General features: G+C 38.3%; 1 protein-coding gene across 1 annotated transcript in view; it reads left to right on the plus strand.

The window, feature by feature from the left end:
• The window catches only part of PCNX2 (pecanex 2), a 143,776-nt gene that overhangs the window by 121,896 nt on the left and 2,498 nt on the right, over nt 1–19,382 (plus strand). The window contains exons 29-32 of the mRNA XM_089529911.1: nt 5,923–6,067; nt 7,761–7,991; nt 8,959–9,233; nt 14,113–14,294. Of these exons, the coding sequence (XP_089386037.1) occupies nt 5,923–6,067; nt 7,761–7,991; nt 8,959–9,233; nt 14,113–14,294 (833 nt within the window). The remainder of the gene's footprint in view (nt 1–5,922; nt 6,068–7,760; nt 7,992–8,958; nt 9,234–14,112; nt 14,295–19,382) is intronic.

A 19,382-nucleotide genomic window follows, 5' to 3' on the forward strand; every position in this document is an offset into this window, starting at 1 on the left:
GACTGATACAGGAACTATACAGCCACAGAGAAATGAGAATTACATGGTTTAAATGGTTCTCTGACAGAGGTTTTTACAACATGGATAGTGAAACAGGGATGCCTATTGACTCCTACCTTTTAAACATCTGGATCTATGGAGTTTATCACACGGGGACCATATGTACCTCCATTTCGATAATAATTAAAATGTCTGCATCCTGCAAAAGGGAACAAATGATGGTTTTCACATGCAGAACACATTAATGCATTAGAGGCTCATTACTAAAGTGAGAAAAAGGGTAGAACACACATTTGGTTTTCACACAGAAGCGTGTAAATCCTGTTAATGGTTTGGGAATCACGTTTTTGTGTATGCACACAGAAGAATTAGTTGTGTCACCAGAAGTCACCAGCCAACAAAATCACCCAGAGAAATAAACAATTTTATTTACACAATTTTCTTTATAAAAGTATACTGGACTGTCTCTTACTTTCCCAGAAATAGTATCCAACCTAAGTAAAAAGAACAAAAAATTACCCAAAAGATAGATGAGTTTTTTAAAAAGCATAAAAGGCTGCATTCCTCTTGGCAACTGGGCACAACAAAGCAGTATTGGAAGTAAACTCACCCCAAAGAACCATGGGAAATCTGACAACAAGTACAAAAACTGTAAAAATCTCACGAATAAACCGCAAATAGCTTTCACACTAAAGCAATTGTGCAAAAAAAAAAAAAAAAAAAAAAAAACCCTATATAGTGAATGAAACAGAAATGAATTCATGATATTTTTCAGAAAATGACTAATTGCTGGATCATGTCTCTTTCTGGTCAGATTCTTAGCGATTTGCATACAATGTCATGTGAAAACCAATCACGCTATTGCATCTAATATGCTGGATAATCATGGGTTCTTGCCCTTTTAAACTTCCAGTTTTCCCCATGTGGTAAACTCCTATAAGATGGTGCTTCATTTAGCTCAAGTTCATTTGCTTTCTCCAGTAATCAGAAATAGAAATATTTTCATCTTGATGTATGCTGATGATTTAGTGCTCATCTGCCTCTCTCGTTTGGGTCCCAAAAATCTTTTGAATGCTTTTTATCAAAAGGAATGCCTGTCAAATAAATTATTCCAAAACAATTGGTAGAAATTGTCCAAGGCACAAATGGATTTTAGATCAACATGCCATAGCAGAAATTCACATATTTTGGTACTTGGGTATTGTCAGATTTTATTGAAAGCACAGCATGTGAAGAGATGCTTTGGATTCATCAACTTTATTTGTGGAACTAATGTGCACAGTATTGACATTTTCTACAAGGCAGAATAGCAGCTGAATGTGCAACTGAAAACTATGAATTTGGCAGATTAGATACCATTTGGAGGTTCTTTTCATACTGTACCTCGAGATGTGTGGATGTTTAGCGGGTGTGAATGTGTGGATGTGGGTGTGTCTGTCAGGTCTGTGTCCATGTGTGGTCTCAGAGCTAAGCAGATTCCAAGATATGAGATACTGTATAATGTTATTATGCAGGGGATAAAAATGGGGAGGAAGGACACTTTAATACAGTAAAGTTATGTGGGATTTAGCAGACAGCAAATAAGATCAGACTTAGACCTCTTATCTACCTTGCCTCATGTTGACACTATTTGTTAAGAAGCCAATGACGTTTACATTATATGTATGTAATTTATGTAGCAGTTTGCATATATTTACATATGAATTGGCTCTGATCAATTAATGAGAACATTTTAATGGCAAACGATGGTAGCAAATATTCTTAAGTGGCATATGTAAATAACATTTCATTTACCTGTGTGTAAATTTCAGTAGAAGACAAATATTGTCTCTCAAATTACACAGTAGATTAACTAATTAACAGTGCTATCCTATACACTATATTCAGAAGTATTTCATGTTGAGTTCAGTGCGGATTACTGCCAGATATGTTCATGTACATGTGATAGACTGTTTTCTGTAGCAGCACCCCAACTGGGGAACTTCTTTGCCAAGGAAAGTCAGGTTGGCTCCATGCCTTTTTAATTTGCAGCAGTCATCTAAGAAGGTTTTTTTCACATGGCCATCCTTAAAATTCAGGATGGCTGCTCTGTCTGTCTGTGGTTTTACATTGTATTTAAGGCACTGTTTTAGTCTGTTTTGTTTATTTTGATTTCTACATTTAATATTCTTTAATGTTTTTAAATGTTTTACTGATTGAGGGCCTAAATACCAGACCCCATCTGATCTTTGAAGCCAAGCAGGGTCAGGCCTAGTTAGCACTTGGATGGGACACCACCACTGAATATCAAGTGCTGTGGGCTGGCCAAATCACCTCTGAGTATTCGTTGCCTAAGAAAACCCTGTGAAATTCATGGGATTGCTATAGGTTGACAGACAACTTGAAGCTGCGTATGCTTGCACGCACGCGCACACACACACAAGAATGAATGACCAAAGGATAGTAGCCTAAGAAGCAGAGTATTGCTTCTGAAAGTATACAGTATGCTTGTAATTATGTAGCCTCTTATATGCCCAGCTAGTCAGCCCAAGCAGCAAGCCATTTGTGCTATTTGTTTTTGTTTTTAAGAAAATATTTTATGCACAAGCAAAAGATCAGCAAAACCTTTTCCTATGTCACAGTGGCTAAAAATAAGAGCCATGAAATGTACTTTTGCAGCTCAAATTTCAGATAGATTACAGATTCTTTAGGTGATGCCAGTTTATCAGTGTGTCCCAGCCCTAAAGCTTCATTTAGGCATAATACGGTGACCTAGTTGAAAAAGGTTGATGTGAGTACAGTATTAGTGGATTACTGAAGGTATAAATCCAGAGTGTTTTGAACACTATATTATGTCTATAATAAATATGCATGACAGAAACACCTTTGCTCTAGCCCAGCAATTTCCTGTTATTCATGGTGGGGCTACTTATATTTATGAAAAAGCTGTTTTTCCCACCTAGCATCCTAATAAATAAACTTCTTTGATCAGAAGTTAGCTCTGTTCAGTTCAAGTATGTTTAAGGCTTAGTCTCCAATTAGTTTATAGGGTTTCTCTGGCTTGGTTTTTGTCTTCTTCCTTTCCCAAAGCTACTTCATGGCTCTGGAATAAACCTGGAGTTAACACTCCATCCCTATCAAAAAAATTACCCACATTATTTCTGTATTGGGATCTAAGTGATCTCATTAGTTTGAATATATAAAGTACAATGCACAAGGGACTCATTCAAAATGAATTTTACTATAGGAGTTGAATGATATTATTTGAGATTTTAAAAAAGTACTGCATGCATTATTGCACAGAAGCCTGACTTACTTTGGCTGCAACACTATTATAAAGAAATGGTACATAATATTATAGTAGGGTTGATAGCTAAGCAATAAGAACACAGTTTCAGAATTTGTTTATGTTGCAGCATAGGGATCTGCTGTCAAAGAAAATAAGGCAAACAGCCCTTTTATGTGCACACAGAAGTTCAGGAGAATTTTCTTTCAAATCACTGCACAGCAGACTGAAGCTTACATTCCACTTGTTTTGTCCTAGTAGGCACATTTAAAAGAACCTCCTGGACAGTGGCCACAACAGTTAAAGCAGATTTTCCAGCTTGCATACATACATTCAAATTGGCTAATATACTAAATGGATTTGGGCAGAGTGGGGAGGAGAGCCACAAGGGAAACTTAGATTATGAAAGCAAGGTAAACCTTCAGGATAATCTTATTAAAGTCTTCAAAGCAATATACAATACACTGTGGAAATGCAATAGATTTGAACTAATAGATATGCTGCACAGTGAAAAGAGAGTATTCAGAAAGTTCTGAATAACAACCAAGGCACGGCAGTGAAATTTGCATATTTTATTTCATTTCTGCTTTTGTGAGCCTGATCTTATCATAGGCAATGAAAGACATATAAAATATTTAAACTAATTGAACTACCAAATTGTCTCCTTCTATTTTATTCCTAATACAATTCTCCTTTACAGTAGCAGTGCTTTACTGTTAAGAATTTTAGAAGTTGTTGAACTGGCTGTGTACATTTATGTATAGAGAGTCCCCATTGTATTTCTTTAATAAGCTGAATTATTCCTGGTATTTTGAAAATGGGTACTGTTAAAAAGACATCTCTCTTATTGCAGAGAACGTCTTGCATTGTATCGCTATAGTTGTTGATGTTAATGTTGATGTTACCATGAATTGCATGTTCCAAATCTCACTGTATTGAAACATAGTCCCAAAAGATACCCCTAGTCCTGCAATTAATAGAATATATTCTGCTGGTCTTGCTATATTTTTGGACTCTTGTACTTTTGTTTTGTATCACACTATAAGAAGAACATTCAGTCATGTGAGTGTGTATAGTTTTGTGTTAAACTCTTAAGAATCCCTGCTCACTTGTTTTTAGAAACTCTGAAGCAGTTGCCATTTTCTGTGACATTGTGCAACATGTGTTTACTAAATAAATAGGAAATGACCAAGAGCAGGAATTAGGCAGTGAATGTGAAAATGCCTGGGAGAGACAGCAGAGATGGAGAGCCTGCCCACTCTTTGTAGTAAGATGTCACAGTCCTGGGAAAACTGGGTGGTACTTTAATAGTTGTGGTTGATGTCAGAAGTGGGAGCTGGAGGTGAGGAAATTAGGATTTCAAGAAACTGATGCAAAGAGCCACAGAGAAAAAAATAGTGAGCTGGCTTGATATTTGTTGTCATAAAGAAGCCTTTTAATTAAAAACTAAACCAAAACACTGTTCCTTGTTTAACATATGACTAACTTGTTTCATTCAGGGAACTGTCTGAGGCTCAGCCAGGCAGCACGAACTCTGCATCAAAATGCATGGGCTAATCAATGTTTATAGCCACAGTTCCTATAGTGAAACCCAAGGAAATGTTTAGAAGAGGGTGAAAGAAGAGTTTAAAAGATAGGTGAAAGGAGCTCAGAGTGAAATAATAAATAAGTGACCTGAAAGGGGTTCTACAACTGATTTCACACAGAGAAAGGACTGATCAGTTTTGTAGTGCTCACTAAAGAGCTGTCTCTATAGATTTCCAGAAATTCCACCAGAAGCAAGGATTGAGGATGAAGGAAAACCTATGCAGCTTCCATCCAAAGATTCCTTTTTGATGTGTTTTTAATATTGCAAAGCAACCCCGCGTGTCCCACATGGCTTGCTTTTTAGGTTGAAGAAATAAAAGGTTGGGGGGCTGCTGCATCTTATCCATAATAACATTGCTGCATAGGGAGTAAACATTACTCTTTATGCCAGAAAAAAAGGAATAGACTGCATTAACATTTCAATTATGGGAAAAGTAATATTGTTAACCACCATTAAGGGTAACCTCATTACTCAAAACAAAATTACTTCCATATTCAGATACATACAGAGATATAAATATGAGGCCCCTTTCCTTTCACAAGCATCCTTACACAAAGGGAACCACTTCCATATGGGGTGATCCCAAGTTGTATAGATTTTCACAGGAATAGGGAAATTGTATATGACTCTGTAATTGATCTGTAATTGCTAGCACTATTCACAAGTGCAGTGCAGTTCAGTGTAGGAGCACATTATACAAAATTAACCAAGAGTGCAATGCAGTTCTGGTAATGCAAATGGATGTGCTATTTGTCACACAGAGTGCAAACCATAACACATGTGGTTGTCACCAACACTAGGCATAAGGAAAGTTAGTTGTATGGATTTGGCTTTCTTTCTGCATACTGATATCCTTCCTTTCAACACTCAAAGACACCTCCTGTATTCATAATACTTGAGCTTTTCCATTTATTGTCTCGAAGAAGAGCACTGACTAACAAACTACCCCTTTTCTATTTGTTGTGTTCATATTTATAGCACATATCAGAGGCCACTACAAATGGTGATGGGTGGGGGTTTGACTACTCTAATGGAATTTTGTCTGCAAATAATCGATATTATTCTATAGTTTGGATTCCTTCCTCCATGGACTTCATGCCTTGTTCAAAGGAGATTTTCGAATCACATCAAGAGATGAATGGGTGTTTGCAGACATGGATCTGTTGCACAAAGTTGTTGCTCCTGCAATCAGAATGTCACTGAAACTGCATCAGGCAAGTTTTCCCCCACAACATGCTTTTAGCAGTATGCTGTTTATAAACTAATGCTGTTTATATTTCTAAAGATAATTTTAATAGTGCCAACAATATGGTAAGTGTAAAAATGACAACAAGATTTCTCCCAAATTGAACAAATTAAAAGCAAATGTGCAGTTGTGGTTATCTTTTTTCATTTTTACCTGTAGAACTGAAATCATGAATCTGCCAAGGGCTAAATCCTGAATTTCCTAACAGCTATATTTTTAATGACTTCAGCATTTTAGCTATGTTTAAAATCATTGCTTACTTACTCAACCATTAAATTAATCTATCAGCCTTGAATAGAAGACCATTGCTGATGCCAGTTCTTTTCAGACAATTCTCTGAACACTATCATTTCTCATCATGAGCTTTCATTGTGTCTTGCTCCACTGGCACACTCTAGTTATTTCCAGTTAGTTGACTGTTGGTGAAACAGTTTCAAAGCAACAAACTGGTGACATTGACATTATCACAACATTTTTCCACAGGAAACCTCCATGCAGGTTCTGTGTGCACTAGAACTGCAGTAAGGCCTACAGACATAGGAGAATACAATAAATGCATATTTGTTTTCAGAGTCTGTGATGTTAGCATTGTTAAGCAGAATCCAGATGAAAGGAATAGAGCTCTTTGCTGGGCTGAGTGCTTTTAAGCGTCTAAGTATGTGGTTTTACAGTATTTGCTGCACTAAGATTTTGTCTAGTTGTTTCTCACAGTCTAACTCTGTGACTTAGATCCAGTACTGTATAATGTTATCAGGAGAAAATGGTGTACTAGTAGATTTTGGTTGGTTTATGGTTTGGTACAGTGCTATCAGTTGTGGGACTAGTTGTGCAAACAGTTGAACAAACAGTTGCAGAGCAGGTCATATAACTGAGTGCGCAACAAGTTGCAGAACTGGAAAGTGAGTTGATTCTTCCTTTGTGTACAGTTGGAAACTCGTGGAATGACAACATTAGATACTGGCCACTGATTCAGAGAAGCATTCATCTCATAAACTAATCAAATTTCCTTCCAATAATTTTAAGGAAAAGTCTTTCAATTTCCTTTAAATCCACAAGAAATTTGCTTTTGACTGAAATGTGATTTAGATTTGCTTTTCTGGTTGATGAAGGTGATAGCTACTTTGAATTCTTGCTCCCCTAATTCAGGAATGGGCAAAATCCAGTCCTGGGGCTATGTGTAGCCATAAAGGCTGTTTTTAGAGCACATTGCCCCTAATGAGTTTTTGGATGACTGGTGTGGAACAATGGTCTGTTGGCTATTGTGGGAGTCTCCAGGAGTATACTTTAACTTTTAAATAGGTTAAGCATGTTAACACATGCATGCACACACTCACTTCAACATCAGCGAATACCAGTTTTTCAAAAGCAGAAGTAGACTTTTGACCACCTTTGGATTTTGTTTTGTTTTATTTTGTTTTAGAGGTATTGGTCCTTTTTAGAAATACATGCAGCCTTCAAAGGGGCTCCAGCTGTCTGTATCTGCCTCCAATTGTCTGTGTTTGCCCTGATCACAATAATCTCAAATGAAGCATGTACCAACTTAAGTATATAAAGTTTTCTCACAAGCCTGTGGGGGAACAAGACTGCATATCCTGCTGCTGACATCCTTCATCTCTTCACAGAACTTTCTGATCATAGCAATGCCTTTCATTTAATACCAGGACCAGTTTACCTGTCCAGATGAATATGAGGACCCTGCAATTCTTTATGAGGCAATTCAGTCATTTGAGGAAAAAGTTGTGATTTGCCATGAGGGAGACCCTGCCTGGCGCAGTGCTGTTCTGTCAAACAAGGAGGAGCTGCTTACTTTGAGGCATGTAGTGGAAGAAGGGACAGATGAATACAAAATAATCATGCTCCACAAAAGTTACTTGAGCTTCAAAGTGATAAAGGTACCACAGCAGCCTAATTTCTCATTGTTTTACTGAGACATTGCTTTATTTTTTTTAAAAAAAATGTTTGATTATGCCACCTGGCATAAAACACTTGGAGGAAAGACTAGTCAAGAAGGAAGACAAGAACTTTATTGTCACCCTTAGACAAAAAGAGAAAAAGTAATGAATTCCAGCTTCATCCAGATGGCTTAGTGTCACTTAGTGACCAAATTGTATGGCATGACACAATACACTTACACTTGATTAACTGAGCATGCTGTGTTCACTGTTAAACATGTCTTATTGGAGTGTACACACAGTCCTTGAGTGCATATCAGGCATTTCTATATACCCAGTTCCATACTTTAAATTTCGCCTTAGCTTTTGGGTGAAACCATTGCAGTACAAGCTTTAATTAGGACTCTGAACTCTAATAATAATAATATTAATAATAAAATTTATTTATGTTTCCCAGTGGATCGAAGTGGGGTTACAGAATGAGTAAAAGCACAAAATGTTTACCTCAAAATTCAATTAAAAACAGCTAAAAACAATAAAATATCCAACATCAGACAATAACAATAGCATCAACAAGCAAGGCAGGGATCATACACAGACGGGCATATCATTCCTATCAGGAGGGTATACATATCAGGTGGGGTATGCTCAGCTAAAAAGCTCGGTTTTAACTGCTTTTCTAAATGTTTCTAACGAGGCTGCCAAGCGGATCTCCTCAGGAAGACTGTTCCAGATTCGCGGAGCTGTTGAAAATGTTCTTTGCGAAGTAGCAACATACTTAGAGGTTGCTATCTCCAATAGGTTCTCACCCGATGTTCTAATGGCTGTCTTCTTTTTACTGTTTCTGAATTTGTCATGTTGTGTGCAGTAAAGAATTCTGCAGAACATGCACTAGATTGATTGCAAACTGAGTATGTTTTCTCATGGGGAATGTTTTCAAATGAGCTGTTCTTTGGTTTGCTTTTAGGTTAACAAGGAATGTGTCAGAGGGCTCTGGGCTGGACAGCAACAGGAACTGATTTTTTTACGCAATCGCAATCCAGAGCGTGGCAGCATCCAGAACAATAAACAGGTTTTGAGAAACTTGATTAACTCCTCATGTGACCAGCCTCTGGGATATCCAATGTATGTTTCTCCTCTGACCACTTCATACATAGGCACCCACAGGCAGCTAAAGAATATTTGGGGTGGACCAATAAGCTTGGACAACATCAAGACATGGTTCAGAACTAAGTGGCTTAGGTAAGCAAAAAGTGTCCATTGCACTATAATGAACTATTCAGAGGAGAATAGTTCAGTGGCATCTAATCTGAAACTTCAGAGCAGGGTGTAGTGCTCAATCTAATCCTCTGCAGCCTTTCACGCATTTCAAAAGACCTCTGGAATTGATCACTTCGGGCTTCCACAAAAGCTATTTGATTCTTCCTCAGCAACCTAGTAGGATAGAGAGGGAGAAAAGACTTACTCTGGACCACATACCCAACCATGCTGGTAATCCACACTCTGATGGAATGTGGCCCTTGGCATTAAAAAATAAGTTGTCTACCTCCTGTTCTAAAGGGGACGTGTTCTCTGAGGTCTTTCTAAATATGTAGTGGGTGTCCCTAAAGAGGTTTTTGTGTGATGAGCACTCTTCTCCCTAACTTTATCACCCATGTGCAGAGGTTGTATGCACCTAAACTAGTTCAGGAGAGAATGTGCTAATTGGCTTGCTAGGCTATTTCCTCCTGGGTTTTAACTATATGTGTAAAATTCTCTTGTTCTGTTGGGAAGCAAGTTGTTGCTGGTCTTCAGAGGTATCCTTTCCTGCTTTTTGTTTCTCATGTTCAGATTCAAACTTCCTTGTAGGCCTCCCTGCCTTCTTCACAATTTCATATCTTCTCCAACTGACTCCCCAGTAGTATTCAGTGAGTCTTTATTCTCTCCTTTCCATGTGTCATACTACTTTGTAATTCAGATAGTACCTGTCAGTTGCAAGAGTGCCATGCCGTAGAATCTGCTAGTTCTTGCTGCTAGATAACAATTGCCCATGGTAAATAAAATGCAGGCCATTTAATCAAGTGATCCAATCTGCATAATTTCTATAATCTATTCCAGGGGGTCCCAATCTTTTTGACTCATGAAGTCCTTATTTCTTTTGTGGAGCCCCTAAGAGGCCTACCTCTTACAAGTTAATGGTGTTTAGGAGTGTATATAAGAATACATTCTTATTCTTTAATTTCACTCTATTTTTATTTCTTTCATTTTCCTGGAGCGGCCGCAGAGCACCTGGCAAGTGCATGCAGAGCCCTAAGGGCTCCTCAAAGCACAGGTTGCGAACCCCTGATCTATTCTGTTCAGAATGAATTTCTTAATTCCCACTGAAAATAGAACATAGGGAATGAAATGATACAGTTGGTTTTTAAGTGGTAAAGAATATTTTACAAACGGTTTTTGAAGGACATAATGTATATGGGTAGCAAAACTATTCACTGGTGAGAAAGGAAGATATAGCTTTATTGTTTGTTGATATGTTTGTGGTTGTTGTGTATATATGTTATGTCCTGTTTATGTTTTTTTTTACTTGCTTTTATATATTCAAAGTTTGTGTAGTATTTGTATTAATATCTGTGCATGCGTGTGTGTGTATGCATATATATAATGGGACAGAGGGGGTATTGATAATGACAAGCAGAATGCCTAGACAGTTTAGTCACCATGGCTTTGCAGCATATTGCTGTTTTTTCCCCCTGCTTGGCCACTACCCAAAGATACTTCATTACAGATTCCACATTAGGTTAAAATAGTCAAAGAACTGTGACACCATTCAGCCAAGCAAAGAACTAGTGCTGCAGTTGGATTATTTTAAACACTGGATTTATTGGCCTAGTGCCTTTTGAGATACCCATGTGTATTGTTTCAGTTATGAAGCATTTTACAAACATTTTTTATCTCCCTTGCAACACCCACCATTTTTCCATGTTCTAGAGCTACTTCTACATTCCTGTTAGAGTAATAGCACCCTCAAAAACTGTTTGGCAGCAGTTTTTGAGAATGTGGAACATGTGTGCTTGTGCATTTTAAGTTCATTTAAAGTATAGTATCATTATTAATAACTACAAGAATAAAAATAGAGTTTGGTTCTGCCACCCTGATGCTAAACATATTTACTTTGAATAAACATTTTACTTTGGAGGTTTTTAAACAGAGGCTGGATGGCCATATGTTGGGGGTGCTTTGACTGAGAGTTCCTGCATGGCAGCGAATTGGACTAGATGGCCTTTGTGGTCTGTTCTGAAGAAATGGAGAATACAATTGCGATGATGATGATGATGATGATGATGATGATGATGATGATGATGATGATAATGATAAATTGAAAACCTGTATGGGATTTATGGACATATAAGCACTGTAGTTATAGTGCTGTACAGTGACTCCTGGCCCAACTCCTCCATTTACCAGGAAGCAGCCACTACTATCAATTGTGGTCTGTTCCCTCTTAACCAGAAAGCAGTTGACTGCTGTTTCCATCATTTTGCTTGAACAATCTCAGGTGCAACAGACAGAAATAGGACTTTTCCACAATTCCTCTTTGCACTGGAGATCGCTCATGTCAGGGGTGGGTGGGAAGGACAGTCAGCTACTTCCTGAGCAACAGGGGAACAGACTCCCATCAGTCGCAGCAGCTACTTCATGGTAAGTGGAGATTAGTGGACTTTTATGGTCCTTAAAATAAAGGTAAAGGTTTTCCTTTTGACAAGATTGTCTAATTGTGCCTGACTCTGGGGGGTGGTGTTCATCTCTGTTACTAAACTGCAGGAGCCAGAGTTGTCGAAGATGACTTCTGTGGTCATGTGGCTAGCATGATTGCACAGAATGCTGTTACCTTCCCACTGAAGTGATACCTACTTATCTTCTTGCACTTTTACATGCTTTTGAACTGCTAGGTTGGTAGAAGATGGGACTAGTGATGGGAGCTCACTCTGTCACAAGGAGCTAGGGTTACAAACTGCCGACCTGCTGACCTTGCAGTCACCAGAGTTGGTGTCTTAACCACTGAGCCACCACATCCCTCATGGTCCTTACATACTCCCTAAATCAGGGACTACAAAGGGAATGTGAATACATAACTGTCATGAGTGCATAATTACAGGTTATGCATTCGTAAGTGCCATAGAGGATTTTGGTCACCTGCAGCAACCATCTGTAACCATCCACATGCCCAGCTAGCTGCCCTGCTTCTAAAATGTTTTCTTTTAAAAGGAAGAGGAGGAGGAAGAGGAAGGGTAGTAATAGGGGTAGTAGTAGTAGAAGTGGCAGTAAGAAAGGATTGCATGGTAACGGAGTAGGCCCAGGCATTGATGCTGAGTGTGTTTGTCTCTGCCTCATCACATGCTCTTCTCTAGGTGATCATTGGTTGGGTTGGGGAGGCTAGGAAATTGCCAACTAGCCCTGTTCTCACAGAAATTGTGTCATTTTTTTAAAAAAATGGAGCAGCCATTATTGCACGTTTTTGCAATCATGACTGGTGCTGTCACCACCACTGTCATCATGCTCTCTTTCTGACTCCTTAACCCTGCCTCCCTGCCGTATGGCTTACCCAGCATGCCTTTCTTTTATTTTTATTTTAGCTTTTCCACACAATTCTAGAGTTCTGCTACTGCAACTGAAGTTAAAAACCACAATAAAAAATAGAAAAAAATTACAGGTAATCAGCCTGCTTGGGAATAGCGAGAGGGAGTGGGGTCAAGGGGAAAGGAGGAGAAACTGAGACCACGTGATTGCCAGTATCGCAACTGCCCCAGCAGTGGCATTTTGCATCTGGAGTCTAGCATTGTGAGCTCATTGGCATATTTGCTCTGTCAATAAAAAGGGACACAGCAACTATGGGTCAGCGGTGGCAGTATGTGATAAGTATCACCAAAGCTGTTTTTTTCCATGTGTAATCGCTGTTTAAAGCCACATGTTGTAATCTCACCAGACTTCAGTTCCAAGATTCAGCACACTGGCACCACTGGGAGATGCCTTGTAGACAGAGGACAAAAATAGTTGTGAAGTGGGAGATCTGTCATCACTTTTCCTATAATTTAAAACCTGTTTTTCTCCTCATGGAGTTACAGCCACTTTGAGAGTGATGTTAATGAGGAAATCATCTCAGGGGTTAGACTTTCCATTTGTCACTGCCCTTTCCCAATGCTGCTATGAGTCAGTTCTGATCTATCTTCTGGATGTTTTCACATACATTTAATTATAACCTCATGAAATTTCAATATTTTAATCGTACAACACTTTGGATTGATATGAGGCGCAATTTTGAATTCTTACAGATAAAACAAATAATCCAAAGTGTGGACTTAAATCCAACAGATTGTAGCAGAATCTTCTAGTGCAGTAAGACTTTGGTCTCTTTCCCCTGACCCTCCAGCCCTTTGTACTACCCAAAAAAAATCTCCAGAGGTTTTCCTTCTCCTTTGAGGCAAATTCTGAAAACATGTGGGATGTGCATGGAGAAAAAGAAACTCACTTCTCCTGATTCCAGTGATGGAAAACTTCAACCAGCTAAATGATAGTGTGAGATCCTTCCCCATAGTATGAGCCATGAAAGATGTATGATTAGAGTGTTAAGACTAAACTGAGGGCTTGGGTCCCCACTCAGCCACGTAACTCATTGGTTGATCTTAGGCCAGTTTTCTTCTGTTGGTCTAATTTACCCCACAGATAGGATAAAATGGTGATGGGGAGGACCTTCTGCTGAACTTTTTAAAAGAAAGAACAAAGAAAAATACAATCAATCAATCAATCAATCAAGGGGGAAATCTGCATGGTGTAGAAATATCATTAAATATACAGCATAACGCCAAATATGTGATGGTGTTTTAAAAATGATAGTGATTTTTTTTTACATACAACATGAACAGCCATTTTGCTGTTGCTTTCCTGAACATTCTTGTGCTTTGCTGAGCCACATGTGCCAGCTGTCAAAAATGTGGTATCATTTAACATCTCCCTCCCTCAACTATTTTTAGCATTCATCTGTCAAAGAAATGCAAAGCAGTCATAAGAGCAAAGCCATCCTTTTGTGCTGAGGGTGTGCCTGACCATGTTGGGGGCCTGTTTTGTTTGTTTATTTCTTAAACAGGATGCGGAAAGACTGTCATCCAAACCACAACAGTGGAGGAAACCCTGAGGAAGGAGCAAGCAGAAATGGGTCTTCTTCCAGCTGCAATCCAGCTAATAATTCAAGTCAGAGCAGCAGCTCCCAACACACAAGAAACAGCACCCCCCAGCTACAGCCTTCTTTACAAGTTGCTCCATTCCCAGGTATTAACACTATTATGACATCTTATTTATTCACAGTATTTGTATGCTAATGGAGGTTCTCTGAGCAGCTTACAATAGAAGTTAAAAACAATGAAATACAAGAATTGAATGGTAAAATCCAAAGCAGCACAAAGCCCAACAATGACTAGTAATGTGCACAACATGGAATACAGAGTTTCACAGCTGAGTTCATGACCTATAAAGCCCTATATGACTTAGGTCCAGATTGTCTGAAAGACCGTATCTCCCTATATGAACCTACCAGAGTTTTAAGATCTACAAGATCTCATGGTCCTGCCACTATCAGAGGTTGACTCGGTCCGGACAAGAGAGGACTTTCTCAGTCATTGTACCCATCCTCTGGAACTCCCCTGCCTGCTTTCCTTTTACCAGCCCACAAAGACCATTTAGTTTAAGCAGGCTTTTAATTAACAAGCAGGGAAGCTTTTGTATTGGGATATTTTATCTTTATTTTAAAACTTTCTATGTATTTCAAATAATTTTATATTTTATATGATGATTTCAATTTGTTTAAAAAAAATACTGTCCTGATATTTTAATTACTCTTTCTGGGAGCCATCCTAGGTCCCACTTTGGGAGAAAGGTGGCATAGAAGTAAATAAATACATAAATAATGAAGTAGTAGAATCCTGAAATTGTCACAATTCCTCCTAGGCATCTTGTTGTTCATGGGAAACTCACATTGGGAGTAGGTCAATGTATGCCTTCAGTTTAGTGATGTCAGATGGCTTCCACACATTGATATTGGGGGAGTTTCTCTCATTACATGCCCTGAAGATATGCTTTGCCTTTATTTGTTGGTAAAGAATCCTTTCCACGAGTGACAGGTCAAAGGGCTGTCTTTCTGCTTGCCTCTCTGCATCCTTCTTTGACCCTATGGCAAATTGTCTATGGACGTCTGCATCAGATCCTTCTATCCCAATCTCATTACATCAGTATTCCCACTTGGTGCTTACTGCCTTCCCACATTTGAACAAGGATGCTGGGGTTGTTTCTTATCCAAGCACTCACACCAACTTCTCTGCATCATGTTTCAACTAAAAAATGGTTTGGGATTTTTTTTTTTTGTCCCAATACATAAAAATTGTATTGGATAAAAGAGTATCACAATAGCAAAATGCAACAATTTATGTCCAAGCTTTTTTTTTTTAACCTGTTAAAACCTGCCAATGTTGGGTGGTTGAAACACAAAGACATTGTTTAGAATTCCTGAGCTGACCTTGTTATAAATGCCTTCCTTGGGTCTTGTTCTGTGTAACTTTGAAACCAAATATGACTCTGGGGTACTGAACTGTGTCATCTGGTAGTATAAGGGTTAATTGTACTGCAATGATAATGAGATGCCCAAGTGGCTTTAAATATTCCTTAATGTAACATTTAGTTTTATTGGGCAGTGTCTTTCCATCTGTAAAACTCAGTGAGAAGTGTTTATGGTCTCTGAGTAAATTCTAGAGGAAGGAGTGGGGGAGATCCCTATATTTATGACAGTTCACAGAAGAGTTTTCATTTCCTAAGTGTTTGCAGGGATTTGAATTATTTATGTGCAAATATGGGTGGTCTACTGTATATCATTGTAATCACTGATTTAGAGGCGAACATGGGATATATGTTTTTTGCACAGTGGTCAGCTAAGCAGTTCAAATTGTGAGCAGATGTTTGGCCACACTTGACTGTGAATGTCAATGTACCGGCATCTTTCTTCATTGCTGTGTTAGCTGTAAAATAATCAGCAGATTCACCCAGAAACAAAAGTAAATCACCACATTTTCAGCTTGTCTTTATATAACATCTCACGTATATATACATATGTAGGCAAAATGACACAGTCTCTTTCTCACACATATCTGTGCGTGCATTCCCATGCACTCATTAAAAATGAGCTGAGGAAACTGCAGCACTCCAGATATTGTTTGATTCTAATCCCTATTGGTTTCAGCCAGCCATCTGGATGATAAGTGAAATAGTTCTTCAACACTCGGAGAACCACAGATTTCTACCTCTATGTTAAAGGATAATTGAACCAAGAAGTGATTTCATCTCATAGCAAAGAATGATGAAGTGGCAGTATCAAAAACCACAAAGTGAGATGATTCTGTAAGATTTTACAATGTACAGTGTGTATCTGCTAAGGTTTGGTTCCAGGACCCTCTGTAGATACAAAATCCATTTCCTTCAGAAAGCAGGAATGATTTTCACTACAATTAAACATCTAAATTCTCTTCTGAAGTCCAGTGCTTTAAGTTACAAATATTCTAGCAGAAAGCAAAGTTATGTAACCTGTGCCCTCATGGTGGCCTTGCAAGCTGATCCAACTGCACCAGTGAACTCTCTATCAATGTAAGCCACTATCTAAACCACAGCAGAGGAGACTGTGACATGTAGGATACAGGTGGCCCCCAAGGCCTCCTGACAGTCCTACAAACCCAACTGCCATCAATATATTTTTGGGTCATTCCCACCTTAAGCTATGCAGAAATCCCCCCAAATGCACAAAAAACACCTCTACCTCCAACAACCCCTCAGAAGCCCAGGTATTTCCATTGTCAACTCAGTTCTTCTCAAAAAGATGAGTGGAAGTGACCCAGCATCACATACTGTGACCATTTTGTGGCATTTGGGTGTTTTGTGGTAAGTGTATATGTGTTAGCTCACAAGCTCTCCATAATTGCCCACTGCTGTCAGATGGAGGCTTATGAAGTTAGATAAGAAGGGCTGCGTGTTCTTGTGTCACTGCCCACCCCCCCAAATAAAAACAAAAATCCATAGCATCTTTGACAAGGTAATGAATTTGCTGAGGAGTGAGTAGGAAAAAGTCCATACAATCCATAACAAAATAATAAAATAATAATAATAATCTTTAAAATTTGTTAAGGAGAGATTGTGTGTTCGCTACCATTGCTCTTAGCTCAGACTTGGTAGTCTTCTCTAGGGAGTTGCTCTTACTGTTCTTTCTTTGCTGTGTTTTTTGTTACATTTTTTAATCCCCATGAAGCAGGATGGGTTATTTTAGTCCATTGGAGTCATGTTTTATTGAACAGTTTATGCAGAACTAGACTTACAATATAGTCCTTCTTTGACATTGTCACCTGAATAATTGTAACCAATTTCCCCAAATTTCAGCCATCTGAAATGTGAGATATGCAGGTAATACTTTTCTTTCTTATTATTAAGAAGAAATGGATGGGTTAAAAAACCATTCCAACAGATCTATTGGGTTTTGCCATAGGGTAGTTCTTTTGTCCCAGACAATGTAACATATTGGGACAAAAAGTCATCACACAAACTTTTTCCAGCAAAGTGTAATACTGCAAAGCAGAAGTGCTCTGCTCTGGTTATCAATACATTGGCCTCATTGAGGAAGACTGGAATTCTTGTTGAAGTATGAGAAGTGTTAATTGACTGAGATCCTACATCACAGTTCTTTTTTTTAAATAAACATTTATTAAATTAAAAACATACATATTAAGCATACATACAAAATAACATATATTCATACATCCATCCATACAAAATAACAAATCAGACATATAATGTTCAAACATTCCCCAAAGAATCTTCCAACCTTCAAAGCTTCTGCCTTTGTTTCTGTCTATTACTCTTCTCTGACCTTCTCTAACTCCAACAACTCCTTTCCTCATTCTTCCTTCCCCTACTTAGTTTCTCTTATCCTCCTCCCTCTTCCCTCTTCGAACATTTAAGAACCCTCTTTTCTCCTTACCAACGCTTACCCTTAACCTTCTCTTCTCTAACCTTCATTCCAACACTCAAACCATCTTCCTCATCCTTAACCTTCCATCACTTACTCTAACCTTCTACCACATAGCTTAGCTTTCTAACAACCATTCTATCTTCTTCCTCCTCCTTTGAACATTACTAAAAGAAAAAGAAGAAAAATAACCAATTTAACTTCCGTATACCTACAGATTCAATCATATCTTCCTAGCTATCTTCCTAACCATGAACATCCTACAAACATATAACTTCCTCCACCTTTGTTTTATTAAGTATACCACTCCCTTACAGACATGTTATCTAAAGTTAGTCTGCGTTATTCATTATATGATTTAAACTATAAAGATAACTGCTTATCTCCCACATACAAGGCTGAAAAAATAAGAAAAGAAAGCACAATTTCCAACAAAGAGATGATTCTAAATTCTATTCATTTATCATCTTCAATATCATCTATAACCTGTTCTTTGCTTATTTCCTCTTTAGTTTTGCTAATAATTAGGTTTACCCATAACATAAGATCCTACATCACAGTTCTGTAGTGTATATTTACACCCATTGAGTCTGGTGGTGATTGTGCTATACCACTGATATTGCCAGCATGATACAAACAATTGCATATTGACTATTGTCCCACTAGTGCAATGGGGAATGCACAGTGGCAATCAAATGGCAACGAAGCTACCATTTGAATTATTCAAGCAGTCGCCACAGACACAGTGAATCAAGTAGTGAACTGAAGGTGTTGATAAATAGTTATGTGCTGGCTGAGAATGTGCAAAGGCATGCCCAGTTGTTGTGCTTTTGGAAATCTGCTTGCATAGCTGTGAACTGAATATGACCATTGTGAAACTACCCTCAAAACTATACTCTCATTCATAAGGGAATGTATGTGTGTGGGGGACACTAAGGGAATTCTAGCTATAATATCTTAACTTTGACCCGTACCAGTTTTCAGTACTTTGGAATTCTCATTTGCATTAGAAAACAACCGCAAATATACTAGAAGTATATTTTTGTGCATGAGAATTAATAAGTATTCATCTACAGGGAGACGTATGTCTCCATCTTTCCTCGTGTAGCGCTCTACTGCTTAGAGACAACCTAGGAGGGCAATCACCATGGAGTGAAGATGCCCTTTCCTTGTTCAGGAATGAGACTCTGGTCTGAGGCAGACTTCTTTTTGTTGCTTGAAGATAGGCTGTCTGAAATACAGCGTGATTAAAATATTTATCTTCCTCTCTTTTATTGTGAGTTTCATGTGAGCCAATTCTCTCACATTTTAGGACTCTAAACTGTAGAATACAAGCATATAATGGAAAATGTGGTATACAA

This window comes from Sceloporus occidentalis, unplaced genomic scaffold (assembly GCF_023333645.1).
Source record: "Sceloporus occidentalis isolate IW3139 unplaced genomic scaffold, rSceOcc1.0.p SCAF_6, whole genome shotgun sequence".
Classification (NCBI taxonomy): domain Eukaryota; kingdom Metazoa; phylum Chordata; class Lepidosauria; order Squamata; family Phrynosomatidae; genus Sceloporus; species Sceloporus occidentalis.